The following is a 16,834-nucleotide window of genomic DNA, read 5'->3' as shown; positions in this document are numbered from 1 at the left end:
TAATAATTAACGGAGGTAGTATTAGTGTTTAAAAAAAATGCATGTATTGACAAACCTGAAATGAGAATCGTTAGGAAAGTATAAACTGGACCTTTCGTACAATCTCACTAGTGATACTACGTACATTATCGGTACATATAGTAGATTATTACTAATAACCCTAATTGCTAGGGAACTAACTTCCTAATTAAGTACAAATTAATCATAGCAATAGATGATTATACTACTACGTATATGATTACATATTAGTGATACTACGTACATAGCTTGTAGAAGTTGAAAAACACTCAGCATGTTAAAAAAAATTAACAAATTGTCCTACATGTTTTCCCACAATTTATTTTAAGTCGCCACTAGACCTTAATTAAATAAATTTTAATTGCGTGATGAAATAAAATTATTAAAATTTTTCCATGTATTATTGATCAACTAAAGTTTAATTAATTATATCAGCTTGCCTTTCCTCAAAAAAATAAAAAAATAAAAAAATAAAAAAATGAATAAACGTGAGATATGCCATTAATTAGTTGGTTGTTACTTGTTAATTAGTCTTTCTATCATTTGTATCATTTATGTACATATGAAGACTACTATATAAACACCATAACCTAATCATTATCATCTGTATTTTTAAAGTATATTCATCTTAAAATTAAAGTCAGCAAGTAAAAATGGTTGTTTCATCTATTTCTATGAATCTTGCAATACCATCTAAACCAATTCAAGAATTGATCAAATCTAGAACAGAAAAAGATGTTCCTGAAACTTACAAAATCCAACAATTTTCAAATATATCATATGATAATAATAATAATAATAATAATAATAATAATAATAATAATAATAATAATCACTCTGAGATCGAATACATGGTAACTCCATCAATCGATCTTGGCCTGCTTTCAAATGCATCATCAACCCGACACGAACAAGAACTGCGAAAACTTCATTCTGTTCTTAATTCATGGGGCTGCTTACAGGTTTGTCTTAAACACATTAAGCAATTGTCTTTTTTTTTTTTTTGGGGAGTGTTTGCTGCTGTCATTTAATCACTAGACTAATTTAATTTCAGCTTATCAATCATGAGGTGCCTAGTTCGTTACTTGATAAAATCGGTGAAGTAGGGAAGGAATTCTTTGGTCTGCCATTAGAACAAAAGCAGAAGCATAACAGAACATTGGACTGGTTTGAAGGTTATGCAGGCGATACAATCTCCGAGGGTCAGAATTACAACTGGAATGATAGACTGCATCTCAGAGTTTACCCTCTTGATCAGCGCAATTTCAACTTTTGGCCTGAATATATTCCAAATTTCAGGTGGCATTTTCATTTTCTTCATACAATCATATACTACGAGTATATAATATAGAGAAATTTGTGGAAAATGACCTTTTAAGTGGCCGACTTATTGTAAAAGGACTTTTTAAGTGAAAAGTTGTGAAAAAGGACCTTTTAAGTTATATTTTTGTTTTTAAGGGTACTTGTGTGAGTTTTCTGGGCGGGTCCAAGCCGTCCGGCGTTGACTTTCACATGTTAGTCACGTGAGTTAAACAAAAAAAAAATTATAATAAATAAATAAATTCCCCCCAAATTTCCATCCTATTCGAACTACCCTTTTCATTTCCCCCCTTACTCTTTCTTTTTCTGCCCCAAAATTTCAGTTTTCTTTTTAGGGTGTGTTCTATTCACCTGATTTTCACTGATATGAACTTATCTTAACTTATTTGAACTTACCCGAACTTATTAGACCTTATTAAAACTTATTTTAAATCTAATTTGTACTTGGTTAACCCTTATTAATTAAAACTTATTAGACCTGATCTGAACTTATCTGAACTTATTACACTTGAAATAAGTGAAAATAAGGTGAACAGAACAGACCCTTAAACTCAAGTGAGTAATATGTGATCGAAAGTCAACACTAACTCACCCAAGTACCCCTAAAAAATTATAGAACTTAAAAGGTCTTTTTTTCACAACTTTTCACTTAAAAGGTCCTTTTACAATAAGCCGAACACTTAAAATATCAATTTCACAAATTTTTCATATAATATATGATAAACCACAAAAGTCAAAACTATATGGTGATGGTAAACATGTATATATCATCATATTGCAGGGAAACATTGGAGGAGTACGCCAAGGAAGTTAGGAGAGTAACAAAATTCCTCTTAAGGGCGATTGCAAAATCAGTCAAGTTGGATGAAGGTAGCTTTTTGAAAGAGTGTGGAGAAGACGAGGCCATGAACTTGTTCACAAGATTCAATTATTATCCGCCGTGTTCAACACCAGAACGCGTTATAGGCCTAAAACCACATTCGGATGGGACAGTCATTACCATTCTCCAGCAAGACAAACAAATTGAAGGTTTACAAGCTCTAAAAGATGGTCAATGGTTTAAAGTTCCAATTGTTCCTAACGCTCTTTTTATCAATATTGGTGACCAGTTGGAGGTACGTACTTTAATTTGACTATGATTTTTAATTATCGCGATAATACACCTTTCATGTTTTAACTAGCTCTATTATAATTTATATTCAAGGCATGTACACGTATTAGGGTGCATAGAAACGGGAAACTCTAGCACATACATACATACATACATACATACATACATACATACACATTTAATTATACATGTAACAAATAGTACGAAATAAGAAACTGATTAAAAAAATGTGTTAAATGCAGATGATGAGTAATGGCAAACTGAAGAGTGTTGTGCACAAAGTTGTGATTGATAAGGAGAAAGAAAGGATTTCTATTGCTACGGTATTTACTCTACACTTTCACAAAGAGATAGAAAATATACTGCCTTAAACATAAAAATAATTAATTGAATTTTATAAATTATTAATTTTTTTTTTTTTTTGGAGGCCTTATAAATTATTAATTCATCTTCATTTAGCCAAAGCAAACATGACATTAATAGTACGAGTACTTAATTAAAACATAGATATACTCTTCTAATTTATTTATATTTTACAAAAATTGCTAGGATTTTAGATAAACATATTAACACGGTCTATATCTTGTATGTTATTATAGTCGATTGTAGCCCATGACTACGCTAAAAGCTTCTATGCAAGAAGAGCCGGAATTATGTGAGCTCTTTTCTTCTAATACTATTCAAAAGGAGAAAGAGCCATGCCTGCAATGAATATCTGAACCTCGCAACATACAATAAGCTGTGCATTATTTTTACGTGGTATTTTCTTTTGGTGTTTAGAGAGCCACTAGGGCGAGTGATGAGAATCAATCCCACGATTATTAGAAGGGTGGGAAGCTTTAACCACTTGAGATATCCCTCACTCTCATAAGACTGTGTATTGCAGTCAAATATGTCTAAATCTTGCTCTAGCACGGTTTGGATAATTGTTATTCTTGATGTATTCTAATAAGTAGCTTCGTTCTAAAGGAACCATGCTTTCTTCTTTCATATATATTTTGTGTTTACGTATGTATGGGATATGTTATTAAGCCCCTATGCTTTATGTAATAATGTGTACTTATAATAAAAAATTGGTCGCAGAAATTTATGATAATTAAGCATTGGGATTTTGTTCTTTTTAACCGTTTGATGCCAATTCATCTTTGATATACAAATCAAATATTGCGTGATAATCAAATACGGAGTAGAATAAAATAACGTAACAGCATTTGAACCTATATATATTCTTGACTCGATCTTAAATTAGACAAACCTAGATGAATTAAGATCGAAAAAACACCGATATTCCAAAATCATGAAACAAATTAAAATACAAGAATTCGAGACAATGCAACCATAGTGCAAGCGTGCCTTAGGACCTATACTATCAAGTAAAGAGAATACACATATACTATTGATGGAAGCAATAATTCAAGAAAATCAATAATCTTGATCGAGTACGTCATAGATATAGACAAGTAGATTATACATGAAATAAAACCTAAAGATTAAAGTAAACAAACAAACAATTGCATGCGTAACATAAAGATTTGGATATATCTATCGTACATTAAACTCCAAAGTAAACAAATTACAACATAAAACTTCTTGAATCTTGATCATCTTCATTACCTTCAATTGGCATCGAATAAGAAAGAATAGTCTCGATTATGTCTCATCTTCTCAAGGTCAACTGGCCGTATAGCACGCCTAGTAGCCTTTGTGACGGTTTCTTTATCCCCGGCAGCCATAGTAACAACACCTTTACGCAACGACGATGAAGTGCCGGAAGTTCTAATCAAATGCGCAGTAGTAGTGCTCCTTCCATTTGCTTCTTCAACGAATTTTGACTTAATTAGAGGTTTTGTAGTACTCTTTCTAGTTGCTAATGTATTTGTCTTTGAGGTTTGAGTAGTTTTGAGGGTTTTTGTCTTGCAAGAAACCAAGGATTTTGACGTAACATTAATGTCTTTGGATTTGGTAAAGTATGATATTGGTAATTTGACAAATTTTACAGCTCGAATCACCTTCCCGGGTTCATCCAAAGATGGGTAAAGTAGGGTAATTTTAGTCAACTTCTTTGAGGAATTCATCATTAACTTCTAACTGTACGCAAGTACGTCTTCAAGAAAAAGAAAGGGAAAAAAATATTAGGGCAAAGAAAATTGGAAGGAAATACTGTTTATTATTGTTTGGATTTATGGATGGCCTCATTAATTCATAAGCTTACATTTATTGAAAATTAGTGCTCATATATTTTAGGAAAATTAGGTCATAATGATAGATGCTTGTTTGCTACGCAATATGTAGTATAATGGCCTAATGGGATATGTAATTAGATATGGGGGTTCAAAGTTTAGGAAGTTAATTCTTTTTTCTAGCTTTTTTTCACCTTAGAAAATAATCTTTTCATTTATTTTATGGTGTCCCAACATAATTAAATTTCCTCATTTTTCCAAAAAAAAAAGAAAAGGAAAAAAAATTGTACTTATATTGATAATGGATCTATATGTTCATTATTTTGTTTGGAAGGACCTTATATGTTTAAAGTGGTCTTAAAGGACCTTATAAATTTATTTTGTTGTTTTGGGGGACCTTGAGGTCAAAATTCGACAATAATTGACTTTTTTCTTCGATGTTGGCCTCTCGTTAGACCTTAAAATAAAATGACCCCCTTTTTTTTTTTTTTTTTTCAATGATTTCCCTCAAATTTCCTTATTTTGATTTGTGTCATTTGAAAATTAGAAGAGAGAGAATGAATAATTGGAAGGAAATTGTGAAAAAAAAAAAGTGGGATATTTTTTTAAGATCACGTGAGAGATCAACATCGGAGAAAAAGTTAATTATTGCAGATTCCGACCTGAGCCCGGTGTACAGTAACAAAACTGTAAATCGGCTCAAATAAAGTAAGAGCATCTCCAATGGTTTAATTGTAAGGACTTGCTTGCAATATAAATAAAATTTTAAGCTACATGCTTACCATTGGAGAACAAAAAATTGAGCAACATGCTAGCAATTGTAGCCTAAACAAGCTACATGCTTGATTGTACAATAGACAAATATATTCCACTAATATTGTAACATGTGTATAATCATTTATTTATTTTTTATAATTTATTTTTTACAAACTAAAAAATGTTGTATCTTACCATTGGAACACTTTGTTGTTAAAAAGTGTTGTAGCTTAAAAATTAATGTGAAAAAGCAAGCTACAATGTATTGTAGCTTGCCATTGGAGATGCTCTAAGCACATTCTTCCTTATTTTTCATTTTCTGGATCTTTCTTTCTTCTTTCAGTTTCTCTCTCTACTCTTACTTTTCTTCCCTCTCCTTTTCTTTACTCTTTCATTTTCTCTTCATCTTCCATGATTTATCTCTATATGTCTTCAGATTCAAAGGTTTTTTTTTCCTTTTCTATTTATTGATTTTTGTTATTTAGTTAATAGTACTTGATCTGATTTTGATTTTTCCGAATTAATTAAGCTAAAATGCTTGTTTTGAAAGTTCATGATGGAGGTATTTTGATTATTTTTCAAAATTTTCTTTCACTTTTTATGATTTTGTAACCTCTTCCTGTATGTAATTTTTTTTCTTCTGATTTTAATTACTTATGTTATATTGAATTCTGGATTTGTAGACGCATTGCATTATCATTTTAAGCGATTAAATCTTTTTCTATTTTAAGAAAATACTTCTCTGTTTTGTTAAATTTTTGTACTGCAATTACTGTGTTGCTAACGTAAATGCAATGACAAAGATGCAACCCGCCACCAATGGATGGATATGGCAGGGACATCGGCGGACATTAGTGCGTTTTTGTAAAATAGGGGTCACTTTTGTTTAAATAAGGGTCACTTTTGTGAAAAAAGGGTCACTTTTGTGAGAAAAAAAAGTCACTTTTGTGAAAAAAAAAAGGGGCACTTTGTGAAAAAAAGGGTCACTTTCATGAATATGGGTCACTTTTGTTAAAAAAAAAAGGGTCACTTTTCGCAAAAATTTCGATATAAAATTATTGTACACCGGGGGCATGCAAAAGTTTTTGATATATATATATATATATATATATATATATATATATATATATATATATATATATATATATATATATATATATATATATATATATTATAATCCAAAATATACATACTAGAATGTAATATAAAAGTGAAAATAATCCAAAATAACTTGTTCTTGTCATTATATAATTATCATATAATTTACCGGCGATAAAAAAAGTCAACAAGTTTTTCATGCTCTGATCTATAATATATAAAAAAATACTCAAAGTAACATCCGAAGCAACGCTCGGATCACGCATTCATTATTTGATTATTAATACAGTATGAGTTTGATTACAAAAGTCAATTAGAAGGATTCAAGAGTAAAAAGTAATTAGTCCAAATTTTGTTCAAATAAATAAAATAAACAAAAATTAAAAAAAAAAGTAACTAGCTCAAAGTCTTCTAACTTTACATATATGAGTATGACCCAACTCAAATTTGAACACAACTTTGAGGCTATATTATTGACTAACACAAATTTTTAAATAAAACGGATGTTCAGTAAATTACTGAACATTTGTTATAAAGTGACTATAAAAGGCGCAAAAGTTACACTAAAACGCACAAAAGTTACTGTGACATATATAAGAGTTATTTATGCTTCATTGATAAATTTGACAAAAGTGATACATTTGACAAAAGTGACAATAAATTTGACAAAAATGAACTTGATGTACAATAAATTACTGAAAACCGGGTGTATACAAAAGTAATTGATTGCCTAAATATAACTTGACTCGAATATGATCAAAGAATTAAAGTGATCTGAACCGAACCCGACCTGAAACCCAATTCAATTTTAAGTTACAACTCCACTTAAACCCATATGGGTCATATTTTACTCAGATAGATGGCTGATCTGATCTATATATTTTTATCTTATTTTAGTCGATTGTAACCGACGATGAAACTAAAAGCTTCGTTCCATACAAGAAGAGCGGGAATCATGGGAGTTATTCCTTCCAATCTTATTCAAACAAACTATCGAAAATGTAGTGTGTAATATAGTACACAAGTTAATATTAAGGATGCATGTGTATAGTCAGACGTCTCTAAATCTTGTTGATTAATATAAAAACGAAAATGTTACTAATAACTCAATATTATTACTGGATTATAGTCCTAAGTACATGTGCTAAGATACGAAAAGAAACAATAGATTCAACGAATGTACGAAGTATAGATTTATATCGGGCAATTAATTAAGTTGAACTTGGCAATTAATTAAGTTGAATTTGTATATCGCAAAAAAAAAAAAAAAAAAAAAAGTGAGATCAATTGATCCAATAACAACATTTCACTAAGATTAAATGTTCGTCTTTTTTTAGCCTCTCCATGTTTGTACTGTGAAGCCGTGAAAACTGAAGATCAATCCGACGAGTCGTTAGCGGTGGTGATTCGATAGGTGGTTGATTGGACAACAAGAAACAATATATGTAGTATTTGAAATCTGAATCCGTTTAAGCCTTTTTTTTAAAGAAGTTAACTATACTATACTACATACAGATAATTTCATATTACTTGTAGAAATTACGAAAATAAATACACTCATCACTACATGTCAAATAAATCAAATAAATTGCAACAATGATTTTATACATATTAAGACTCAACTTATACCTAAGTTATCTTTTGATTGTGTGATGAAATAAATTATAAATAAATTAATATTAAAATACATGACTATTATTTTTTGTGACACTTTTTGGAATGGAGAGGTTGATTAAACAAGTGAGGAGAGATTGTTATGTACTCCCGGGTGTACCGTATACTCATAAGTGTTTTGTTCTCAGTTTGATGATTGTTTATTATTTAATCATCAAATAAAGAGCAAAAATTAACCTTGGACTAGTTGGGTGTAAGTTACACATGAGTGTATATAAAAAATTCTAGAGAGAGCTTGTTATGTACACCCGGATGTACTGTACACCCATAAGTATTTTGTTTTCATTTTGATAATTGTTTATTATTTAATCATCAAATAAAGAGCAAAAACTAACTTTGAATTAGTTGGGTGTTCGGTACACCCGGGTGTATATAAAAAATTCTATGCAATTGTTATCCATTCAATTTCTATTGTGATCTAAAGTTTGAGATATAACAAACACGTGCGCAAATTGATATCCATTCAACTCCATACACAATGGTGTATTAAGCTTCTATGTTAATTTAATACTACCTCCGTTACAGATTATGTGCAACGATTTGACATAAAGCAGAGAGGGAAAATGTCTAATCGTTGCACATAATCTGTAATGTAGGTAGTATGATAATTAACTAGGACACTTAAACTAATTTAAGCCATACATTTAAAACATGTGTTAATTTATGATCTATCTTCTAACTATGATGAATTTAACGATTAATTAATACAATATTATCTTAGTTACAAAAGTAAATTATAGGAATTCAAGGAGTATATTGTAAATGTCCAAACTTGGCTTAACATAACACAGTACAGATGTCAAATTAAATCTAATAATTTGAATTTGGCTTGAACCTATAAGAATAATCGGACATACTCCTAGTTGACCTAATATGATCACCCAACCCAAATTGGAAATAACCTTTATTAACTAGATCGACTTAACATAACTTGACTAGAATGTAACCCGAAATTTGATGTGATCTAAACCAAATCGAGTACAGACTAGAATATAACTCCCTAAGTACGGTCTAGTCGTAGCAATAGATATTTATAGTACATATATATGATTACCGTATACGAAGAATATTATTACTTGTAGAAGTTAAAAAACACAACATGTTTTAAACTAATTGCCCTACTTGTTTTCCATATCATTTTATTTTAAGGCGCAACTAAACCTTAAATAAATTTTAATTATGAAATAAATTTTTCAAAAAAATCATTGTATTATTGATCAGCTAAATAAATGGGAGATGGCTATGCCATTAATTAGTATTAAATAGTTAGTTGCTACTTGTTAATTAGTCTTTTGCATTGTATCATGGATTCACGTACATGTAAAAGCTACTATATAAACAACGAACATATCCAATTTACAATCATCAAAACATAATCTGATCTATTTATTTTCCCAGCATATTCATCTTAAAATTAAAATCAGCAAGTAAAATGGCTGTTTCATCCATTTCTCCTATGAATCTCGCAATACCATCTAAACCAATTCAAGAGTTGATCAAATCTAGTGCTGAAAAAGTTGTTCCTGAAACTTACAAAATCCAACAACTTCCAAATATATCAGAAGATAATAATATTAATCACTCTCATATCGAATACATGAAAACTCCATCAATCGATCTTGGCCTACTCTCAGATGCATCGTCAAGCCAACACGAACAAGAATTGCGAAAACTTCGTTCTGTTCTTAATTCATGGGGTTGCTTACAGGTTTGTTTTAAACAGTCAATATTAGTCATTGATTAAATTATTAGACTAACTATTTCGCCGTTTTCTGATGATGTTTTATTTTATTTTATAATTTCAGCTTATAAATCATGGGCTGGCTAGTTCGTTACTTGATAAAATCCGTGAAGTTGGGAAGGAGTTCTTCGCTCTACCATTAGAACAAAAACAGAAGCATAACAGAACATTGGATTGGTTTGAAGGTTATGGAGGCGATACAATTTCCGAGGGTCAGAATTACAACTGGAATGATAGACTGCATCTCCGAGTTTACCCTGTTGATCAGCGCAGTTTCAAATTTTGGCCTGAATATATTCCAAATTTCAGGTGACTATTATATTTTCTACTATATATACGAAGTATAATGTATGATAAACCTCGACAAAACTATGTGATAAACATATATTATTATTGCAGGGAAACATTGGAGGAGTACGCCGTGGAAGTGAGGAGAGTAACAAAATCCCTCTTAAAGGCGATTGCAAAATCAGTGGAGTTGGATGAAAACAGCTTTCTGAAAGAGTGTGGAGAGGATGAGGCCATGAACTTGTTCACAAGATTCAATTATTATCCGCCGTGTTCAAAACCAAACAGCGTTATAGGCCTTAAACCACATTCAGATGGGACGGTAGTTACCATTCTCCAGCAAGACAGACAAGTTGAAGGTTTACAAGCTCTAAAAGATGGCCAATGGTTTAAAGTTCCAATTGTTCCTGACGCTCTTTTTATCAATATTGGTGACCAGTTGGAGGTCGTACCTACTTTAATTTGACTGTGATTTAAAATTACCGCGATAATAGACCTTTTATGTTTTAACTAGTTCTATTCTATTCAAGGCACGTACATATATTAGGTTGCATGGAAACGGGAAATTCTAGTATTTGACACGTGTATATATACACATATATATACACGTGTCAAATACGGAAACTTATTAAGAAATTGTATGTGTTAAATGCAGATGATGAGTAAGGGCAAACTGAAGAGTGTTGTGCACAAGGTTGTGATTGATAAGGAGAAAGAAAGGATTTCTATTGCTACGGTATGTACTCCATACTTCAACAAAAAGATAGAATATATACACCTTTAACATAAAAATAATTAATTGAGTTACATAAGTTATTAATTCATGTACCTTTAGCCAAAGCAAACATGACATTAATGACTGCGTAACTAAATCTTAGATTTATCCTTTTATTTTATTTTTTTTTTATTTTTGATTTTTTTAATTTTTTGACAAAATAGATGGCTAGAACTAATGTAAACATTTTAACGGTCTATACCTTTTTATGTTATTGCAGTCGATTGTAGCCGACGACTACACTAAAAGCTTCCATGCAAGAAGAACCGGAATTATGTGAGCCCTTTTCTTCCAATACTACTATTCATAAGGAGAAAGAGACATCCCTACAATGAATATCTAAACCTCGCGACGACGTACAATAAAGCTGTGTATTACAGTCAAATATGTCTATATCTTGCTATCGCAAGATAAATAATGGATGATTGTTATTCTTGATGTAGTCTATTAAGTAGCTTCATTCTAAAGAATCATGCTTTATTTCTTCTTTCACATTTTGTTCATGTTTACGTCCGTATTTATGTATGGGCTATCTTATTAAGCCCCTTTGCTTTATGTAATGTGTGCTTATGATAAAATTGGTGACCTAAGGCTTTGGGACTTTTTTCTTTTTATCCTTATTTTTTATTTAATTTTTTTTTTTTTTTTTTTTTTTTTGAAGCAAGATGCCAAGTTTGAGTTACAATTCTTACCAATCAAATATTGCGTAAATAAGTCCAAATTAGGGCCGACAAGTTAAGTTGGGAATAGAATAGAAATTTTATTAAATTTATACCATGTAAGTTTAATTGGTATAATGCAAAAGAAATATGTACACTGTAAAATTCTCAATTGGCTAATAAACGAGCGTGCCATACTACAAAACTTCCACCAAACATGTCTTCGAACAAGATCAAATTAAAACCAATATTTTTTGACTCGCGCAGTCTCAAATTAGACAAAAACAGATAAATTTGGATCGAATTAACACCAACATTCCAAATAATTAAAATGAAACAAATTAAAATATGAGAATTCAAGACGACAAGCATAGTGCTTGCGTGAACACGTATACTTTTGATGGAAGAAGTAATTCAAGAAAATCAATATTCTTGATCAAGTACATCATAGATATATAGACTTAAAGATTGTACTGTTACATCACTTACATGAAACAATACCTAAAGATTAAAGTGAACAGTTGGTTAATCTAGTGGAATAATATATATGTCTATACCAAATTATTGCATTATGCGTAACATAAAGATTTGGATATATCTATCGTACATTAAACTCCAAACTAAACTAAGTACAACGAACATATAACTTCTTGAACCTTGATCATCTTCGCCTTCAATTGGCATCGAATAAGAATGAATAATCTCGGTTGTGTCTCATCTTCTCAAGATCACTTGGCCGTATAGCACGCCTATTAGTAGCCTTAGTGATAATTTCCTTAACCCCGGCAGCCTTAGCAACAGCATCTTTACACAACAACGATGAAGTACCGGAAGCGCTAATCAAATGCGTAGCAGTAGTGTTCCTTGCGTTTGCTCCTTTAACGAATTTCGAAATAAGAGTGTTTGACTTAATTGAAGGTTTTGTAGTACTCTTTCCAGTTGCTAATGTATTTGTTTTTGAGGATTGAGTAGTTTTGAGGGTGTTTGTCTTGCAAGAAACCAAGGATTTTGACGTAACATTAATGTCTTTGGATTTGGTAAAGTAAGATCTTGGTAATTTGACAAATTTTACAGCTCGAATCACCTTCCCGGGTTCATCCAAAGATGGGTAAAGTAGGGTAATTTTAGTCAACTTCTTTGAGGAATTCATCATTAACTTCTAACTGTACGCAAGTCTTCAAGAAAAAGAAAGGGAAAAAATATTAGGGCAAAGAAAATTGGAAGGAAATACTGTTTATTATTGTTTGGATTGATGGGATGGCCTCATTAATTGATAAGCTTATAATTATAGAAAATTAGTGCTTATATTTTAGGAAAATTAATTAGGTCATAATGATAGATGCTTCTTTGCTACGCAATATCTACTGTAATGGGATATGTAATTAGATATGGGGGTCAAAGTTTAGGAAATTTTCTAGATTTTTTTTTCCCCTTAATCTTTTCAATTTTATTTAATTTATTTTTTTATTTTTTTTATTTTTAAGAGTATCCCAACATATATTTGTGTTCCTCATTTTTCCAAAAAAAAAAAAAAAATAGAAATAAAATTTTTTAAAAAAAAAATTGTTCTCACATTGATAATGGATTTTTATTTTCTTTTGAATGCAAGAATGAGTTATAGACAACAAAAACATATGATCTTATCTCCATCAACATTAAATTATGTATTTTTCCATAAAAAAGCAAATATACAATTGCAAATATAATTTGATAGTTCTTAATTCCGCAATTCCTATAAAAAGTAATCCATATATATATATATATAGGAAGAAGTATGGACTGTGGACTTGTGGAGTAGAGGGAGTACCAATTTAAAAGCTCGGTACCAATTCCAATTAGATGTTATTTGTACCTCAGAGGCTACATACATATGATCATTACTCAATTAATTGGCATGTCAAGCAATCCTTGCCAATTTAAGGTAATGTTGAGTTTATATAGCTTCTAAAAGATGATACATATATTTATGCACGAAATTGCTAGTGTATAATGATGCATAGCTAGCTAGACAAAGTTATTATTACTCAACGTGATAGAATCTATACAGGCATATAGCTTATAAGGCTGTTATCCGGTCGCCGGCGAAGAATCGGAGTTGATGGAAGAGTTGTAAACTTGTAAAGTAGAAGATGCCCTAATCTTACTGTCCAAGTAAGTTTATTGGGTCCTTTTGTAATTGGGCTGGGCTCAAAGAAATTGAACTTGAGGATGTCAAAAACGAGCAGTACTGTACCCAATACAAATAAAGTCTACATGTTCTAAATTGGTTTCTTCTTAAAAAAAAAATTACTTGTCACAAACGTGTATATCTTTTGATTGTGTGATGAGAAATCTTATAGGTAGTTTTTTAAAAAAAAGTGATATGTTGATCTAGCATGACTAGATTTCTTATGACATCGAAAACCTTTTGTAACACTTATTTTGGGATAGAGGGAGTAAATAAATATCCGTTGATTGTTAGTCTTTCCATATATATTAAATTATCAAGTGAATGAAAGCTACCATAAAAACAATATACTTATCCAATTAACACCTAATGTCTTCTACCTTTTCTCACTATTGTCATTTTAATATCAACAAGTAAGATGGCTGTATCATCTTTTCCTCCTATGAATCTTGAACTGCCATCAAAACCAGTTCAAGAATTAATCAAATCTACAGACAAAGAAGTCCCAGAAAGATACAGAGTCCAACTTTCAAACAAATCAGATGATCATCACTCTGAGATTGAATATATGGACAGTCCAATAATTGATCTTAGCCTACTTTCAGCTGCATCTTCAAGCCAACACGAACAAGAACTGCGAAAATTTCGATCCGTTCTGAATTCCTGGGGTTGCTTACAGGTTTGAACACTATTTGCTAGTAAAAAAAAAAAAAATTCTGGAGTTCTTGCTGTCACAGATCATTAGACTGATTATTTTGCAACTTTAATTTGCTGATGTTTTTTCAGCTTACTAATCATGGGTTATCGAGTTCATTACTTGATCAAATCCGTGAAGTCAGTAAGGAATTCTTTGCTCTGCCATTAGAAGATAAACAGAAACATAGCAGAACATTGGATTGGTTTGAAGGTTATGGAGGTGATACAGCTTGTGAGGGTCAGAGTTATAACTGGAATGATAGACTGCATCTTAAAGTTTACCCTCTTGAAGACCGAAATTTTAAGCTTTGGCCTGAATATTTACCAGATTTCAGGTGAGAATTTTCTCTGCATACAATCATGTACTATATGTTTAACTCCTCAAAACTATAATTCTCTTTTATTCACAATAACGTTGATAAATATGAGCATATTACAGGGAAACATTGGAAGAGTACGCCATGGAAGTGAGGAGAGTAATGAAAACCATTTTAAAAGAGATCGCAAAATCACTTGAGTTAGACGAAAACAGGTTTTTGAGTGAGTGTGGAGGAGTGGAAGCTATAAACATGTTCACTAGATTCAACTATTATCCGCCATGTTCAAAACCAGAACAAGTTATAGGCCTTAAACCACATTCTGATGGTACAGCAGTTACCATTCTCCTGCAGGACAAAGAAGTCGAAGGTTTACAGGTTCAAAAAGATGGCCAATGGTTTAAAGTTCCTGTTGTTCCAAATGCCCTTTTTATCAATATTGGTGACCAGTTGGAGGTATTTCGAAAGGAATTTTATTACTAATTCTGCAATAATAGACCTTATGTTCTGTTTTTGGCTGGGTTACAAATCGCTAACTGATAAAGAAATGTGATGTATGCAGATTATGAGCAATGGCATATTAAAGAGTGCAGTGCACAAGGTAGTGATAGATAAGGAGAAAGAAAGGATTTCTCTGGCTACGGTATGTTCTCCACCCTTCGACAAAGAAATAGGACCATTAAGTGAGCTAATTGATGAGGAAAGACCGCAACTATACAAGAAGATCAAGAACTATGTTAGTGTTTTCTTCCAATATTATTCAAGGGGAGAAAGAGCCATCAATGCAGTGAAAATCTGAACTTCCGGCTATAATACTCCCAAGTTGTAGGTTGTTTTATATGGGCGTTTCAGAAAAAACTATCTAAAAACTAGTGAATAGTTTGCCATAAGGCTGTGTAGATTATGATAAATGGTTGTTCACTTGTTCTTGAGGTACTTCAAATAAGTTCTGAAGGAACCTTGCTTTCTGTTGTCATATTCTGTACATAATTTTGGGCACTCATTAAGTCCCTCTGCTTTATGTATGTTAACTTATAATAAGACTAGTGACAAAAGTTGATGATAATCAAGTGTTGGGATTTGTTCTTTTCACCTTTTCGGTAAGTTTAGGTAAGTTTGGATAAACTTTGATACCAAATTCGATTTACAAACCAAATATGGCGAGGTTAAGTTCAAATAAGGGCCAATAAGTTTAGTTTGGAATAAAATAACAAAGCTCAAGCAAATAAGTTGATTAAGAATGATTTCCTATTTTCCTATGCATTTTGAGGTCTGAATTTAATGTATTTCAGTAATTTTTACAATAGCAGTCCTATAATAATTGTCATGTATAACATACATAAACACTTAATCACACATTAATCAATATTAAAGCATCGTATAAACATTTTTAAGTGAACACCACCAGCTCATACAATGACACAAACCGTTCAAAAGTTGATTATACTATAGGAAAGAAGATACCGGGAGAAGTGTATTTACCAGCTTATCAAATCTTGTTTTAGGTCTTAAACCACATTCTGATGGTACATCAATTACCACTCCCTGCAAGACAAACAAGTTCAAGGTGTTTGAGTTCAGAAAAGATAATCAATGGTTCAAATTTCCCGTCATGATGCCCCTTTCAATAACCTTAATGACCAGTAAGTGAAACTGACTGGAAAAATAAAAAATCTAAACGTATGCTTATTTTGGGAAGAGTGTTGTGCATACGGCCACGGTAGTGGTAGATAAGAAGAAAGAAAAGTGGCTATGATGTGTTCCACACAAAGAAATTGGACCACCAAGTGATTTAATCAACAAGGAAAGGCCACATATGTGCAAAAAGATCAGGAATTAGACAAGAGTGGAAAAAACTGTTACTGATAAAAATTTAAAACTATTGTACTCCAGTAATAAGTTGCAATTCAATCAACATACAGGTCTTTCGGAAACAATCTATCAAATGACATTCGACTAATTAATGACTAAAGCTATGAAAATCAGAGCTGCTAAAACCTGATGTAAGTAATTTGTTCTAATGATATTCTCATC

At 31.4% G+C, this 16,834-nt stretch overlaps 3 protein-coding genes across 3 annotated transcripts; all 3 read left to right on the top strand.

Moving 5' to 3' along the window:
* Positions 1 to 568: 568 nt before the first annotated feature.
* LOC145610428 (protein LATERAL BRANCHING OXIDOREDUCTASE 1-like) lies at positions 569 to 2,820 on the top strand. The gene is made up of 4 exons (XM_081665772.1): positions 569 to 980; positions 1,073 to 1,317; positions 2,120 to 2,453; positions 2,692 to 2,820. The coding sequence occupies exons 1-4, from the start codon at positions 672 to 674 to the stop codon at positions 2,818 to 2,820; spliced, it is 1,017 nt and encodes a 338-aa protein (XP_081521898.1). The 5' UTR covers positions 569 to 671.
* Positions 2,821 to 9,589: 6,769 nt separating this feature from the next.
* On the top strand, positions 9,590 to 11,115 carry LOC145612667 (protein LATERAL BRANCHING OXIDOREDUCTASE 1-like). The gene is made up of 4 exons (XM_081667989.1): positions 9,590 to 9,865; positions 9,963 to 10,207; positions 10,298 to 10,631; positions 10,842 to 11,115. Exons 1-4 carry the CDS (start codon positions 9,590 to 9,592, stop codon positions 10,968 to 10,970), a joined length of 984 nt encoding a protein of 327 aa, XP_081524115.1. The 3' UTR covers positions 10,971 to 11,115.
* A 2,984-nt stretch (positions 11,116 to 14,099) lies between these two features.
* On the top strand, positions 14,100 to 15,841 carry LOC145610344 (protein LATERAL BRANCHING OXIDOREDUCTASE 1-like). The gene is made up of 4 exons (XM_081665675.1): positions 14,100 to 14,466; positions 14,574 to 14,818; positions 14,923 to 15,256; positions 15,363 to 15,841. The coding sequence occupies exons 1-4, from the start codon at positions 14,206 to 14,208 to the stop codon at positions 15,597 to 15,599; spliced, it is 1,077 nt and encodes a 358-aa protein (XP_081521801.1). The 5' UTR covers positions 14,100 to 14,205; the 3' UTR covers positions 15,600 to 15,841.
* The last annotated feature ends 993 nt before the right edge of the window (positions 15,842 to 16,834 follow it).

The sequence above is a fragment of the Chenopodium album genome, chromosome 24, assembly GCF_948465745.1.
Source record: "Chenopodium album chromosome 24, dcCheAlbu1.1, whole genome shotgun sequence".
NCBI classification, from domain to species: Eukaryota; Viridiplantae; Streptophyta; class Magnoliopsida; order Caryophyllales; family Amaranthaceae; genus Chenopodium; species Chenopodium album.
The sequence above is the reverse complement of the archived record's forward strand: the minus strand, read 5'-3'. Positions and strand labels throughout refer to the sequence as shown.

Excerpts from the sequence above, each read along its gene's own strand:
- LOC145612667 (XM_081667989.1), top strand. The coding sequence starts at position 9,590 with ATGGCTGTTTCATCCATTTCTCCTATGAATCTCGCAATACCATCTAAA. Across the intron at positions 9,866-9,962 it reads ATTCATGGGGTTGCTTACAG|CTTATAAATCATGGGCTGGC; the intron begins GTTTGTTTTAAA and ends TTATAATTTCAG. Across the intron at positions 10,632-10,841 it reads ATATTGGTGACCAGTTGGAG|ATGATGAGTAAGGGCAAACT; the intron begins GTCGTACCTACT and ends TGTTAAATGCAG.
- LOC145610428 (XM_081665772.1), top strand. The coding sequence starts at position 672 with ATGGTTGTTTCATCTATTTCTATGAATCTTGCAATACCATCTAAACCA. Across the intron at positions 981-1,072 it reads ATTCATGGGGCTGCTTACAG|CTTATCAATCATGAGGTGCC; the intron begins GTTTGTCTTAAA and ends ATTTAATTTCAG. Across the intron at positions 2,454-2,691 it reads ATATTGGTGACCAGTTGGAG|ATGATGAGTAATGGCAAACT; the intron begins GTACGTACTTTA and ends TGTTAAATGCAG.
- LOC145610344 (XM_081665675.1), top strand. The coding sequence starts at position 14,206 with ATGGCTGTATCATCTTTTCCTCCTATGAATCTTGAACTGCCATCAAAA. Across the intron at positions 14,819-14,922 it reads GAATATTTACCAGATTTCAG|GGAAACATTGGAAGAGTACG; the intron begins GTGAGAATTTTC and ends AGCATATTACAG. Across the intron at positions 15,257-15,362 it reads ATATTGGTGACCAGTTGGAG|ATTATGAGCAATGGCATATT; the intron begins GTATTTCGAAAG and ends TGATGTATGCAG.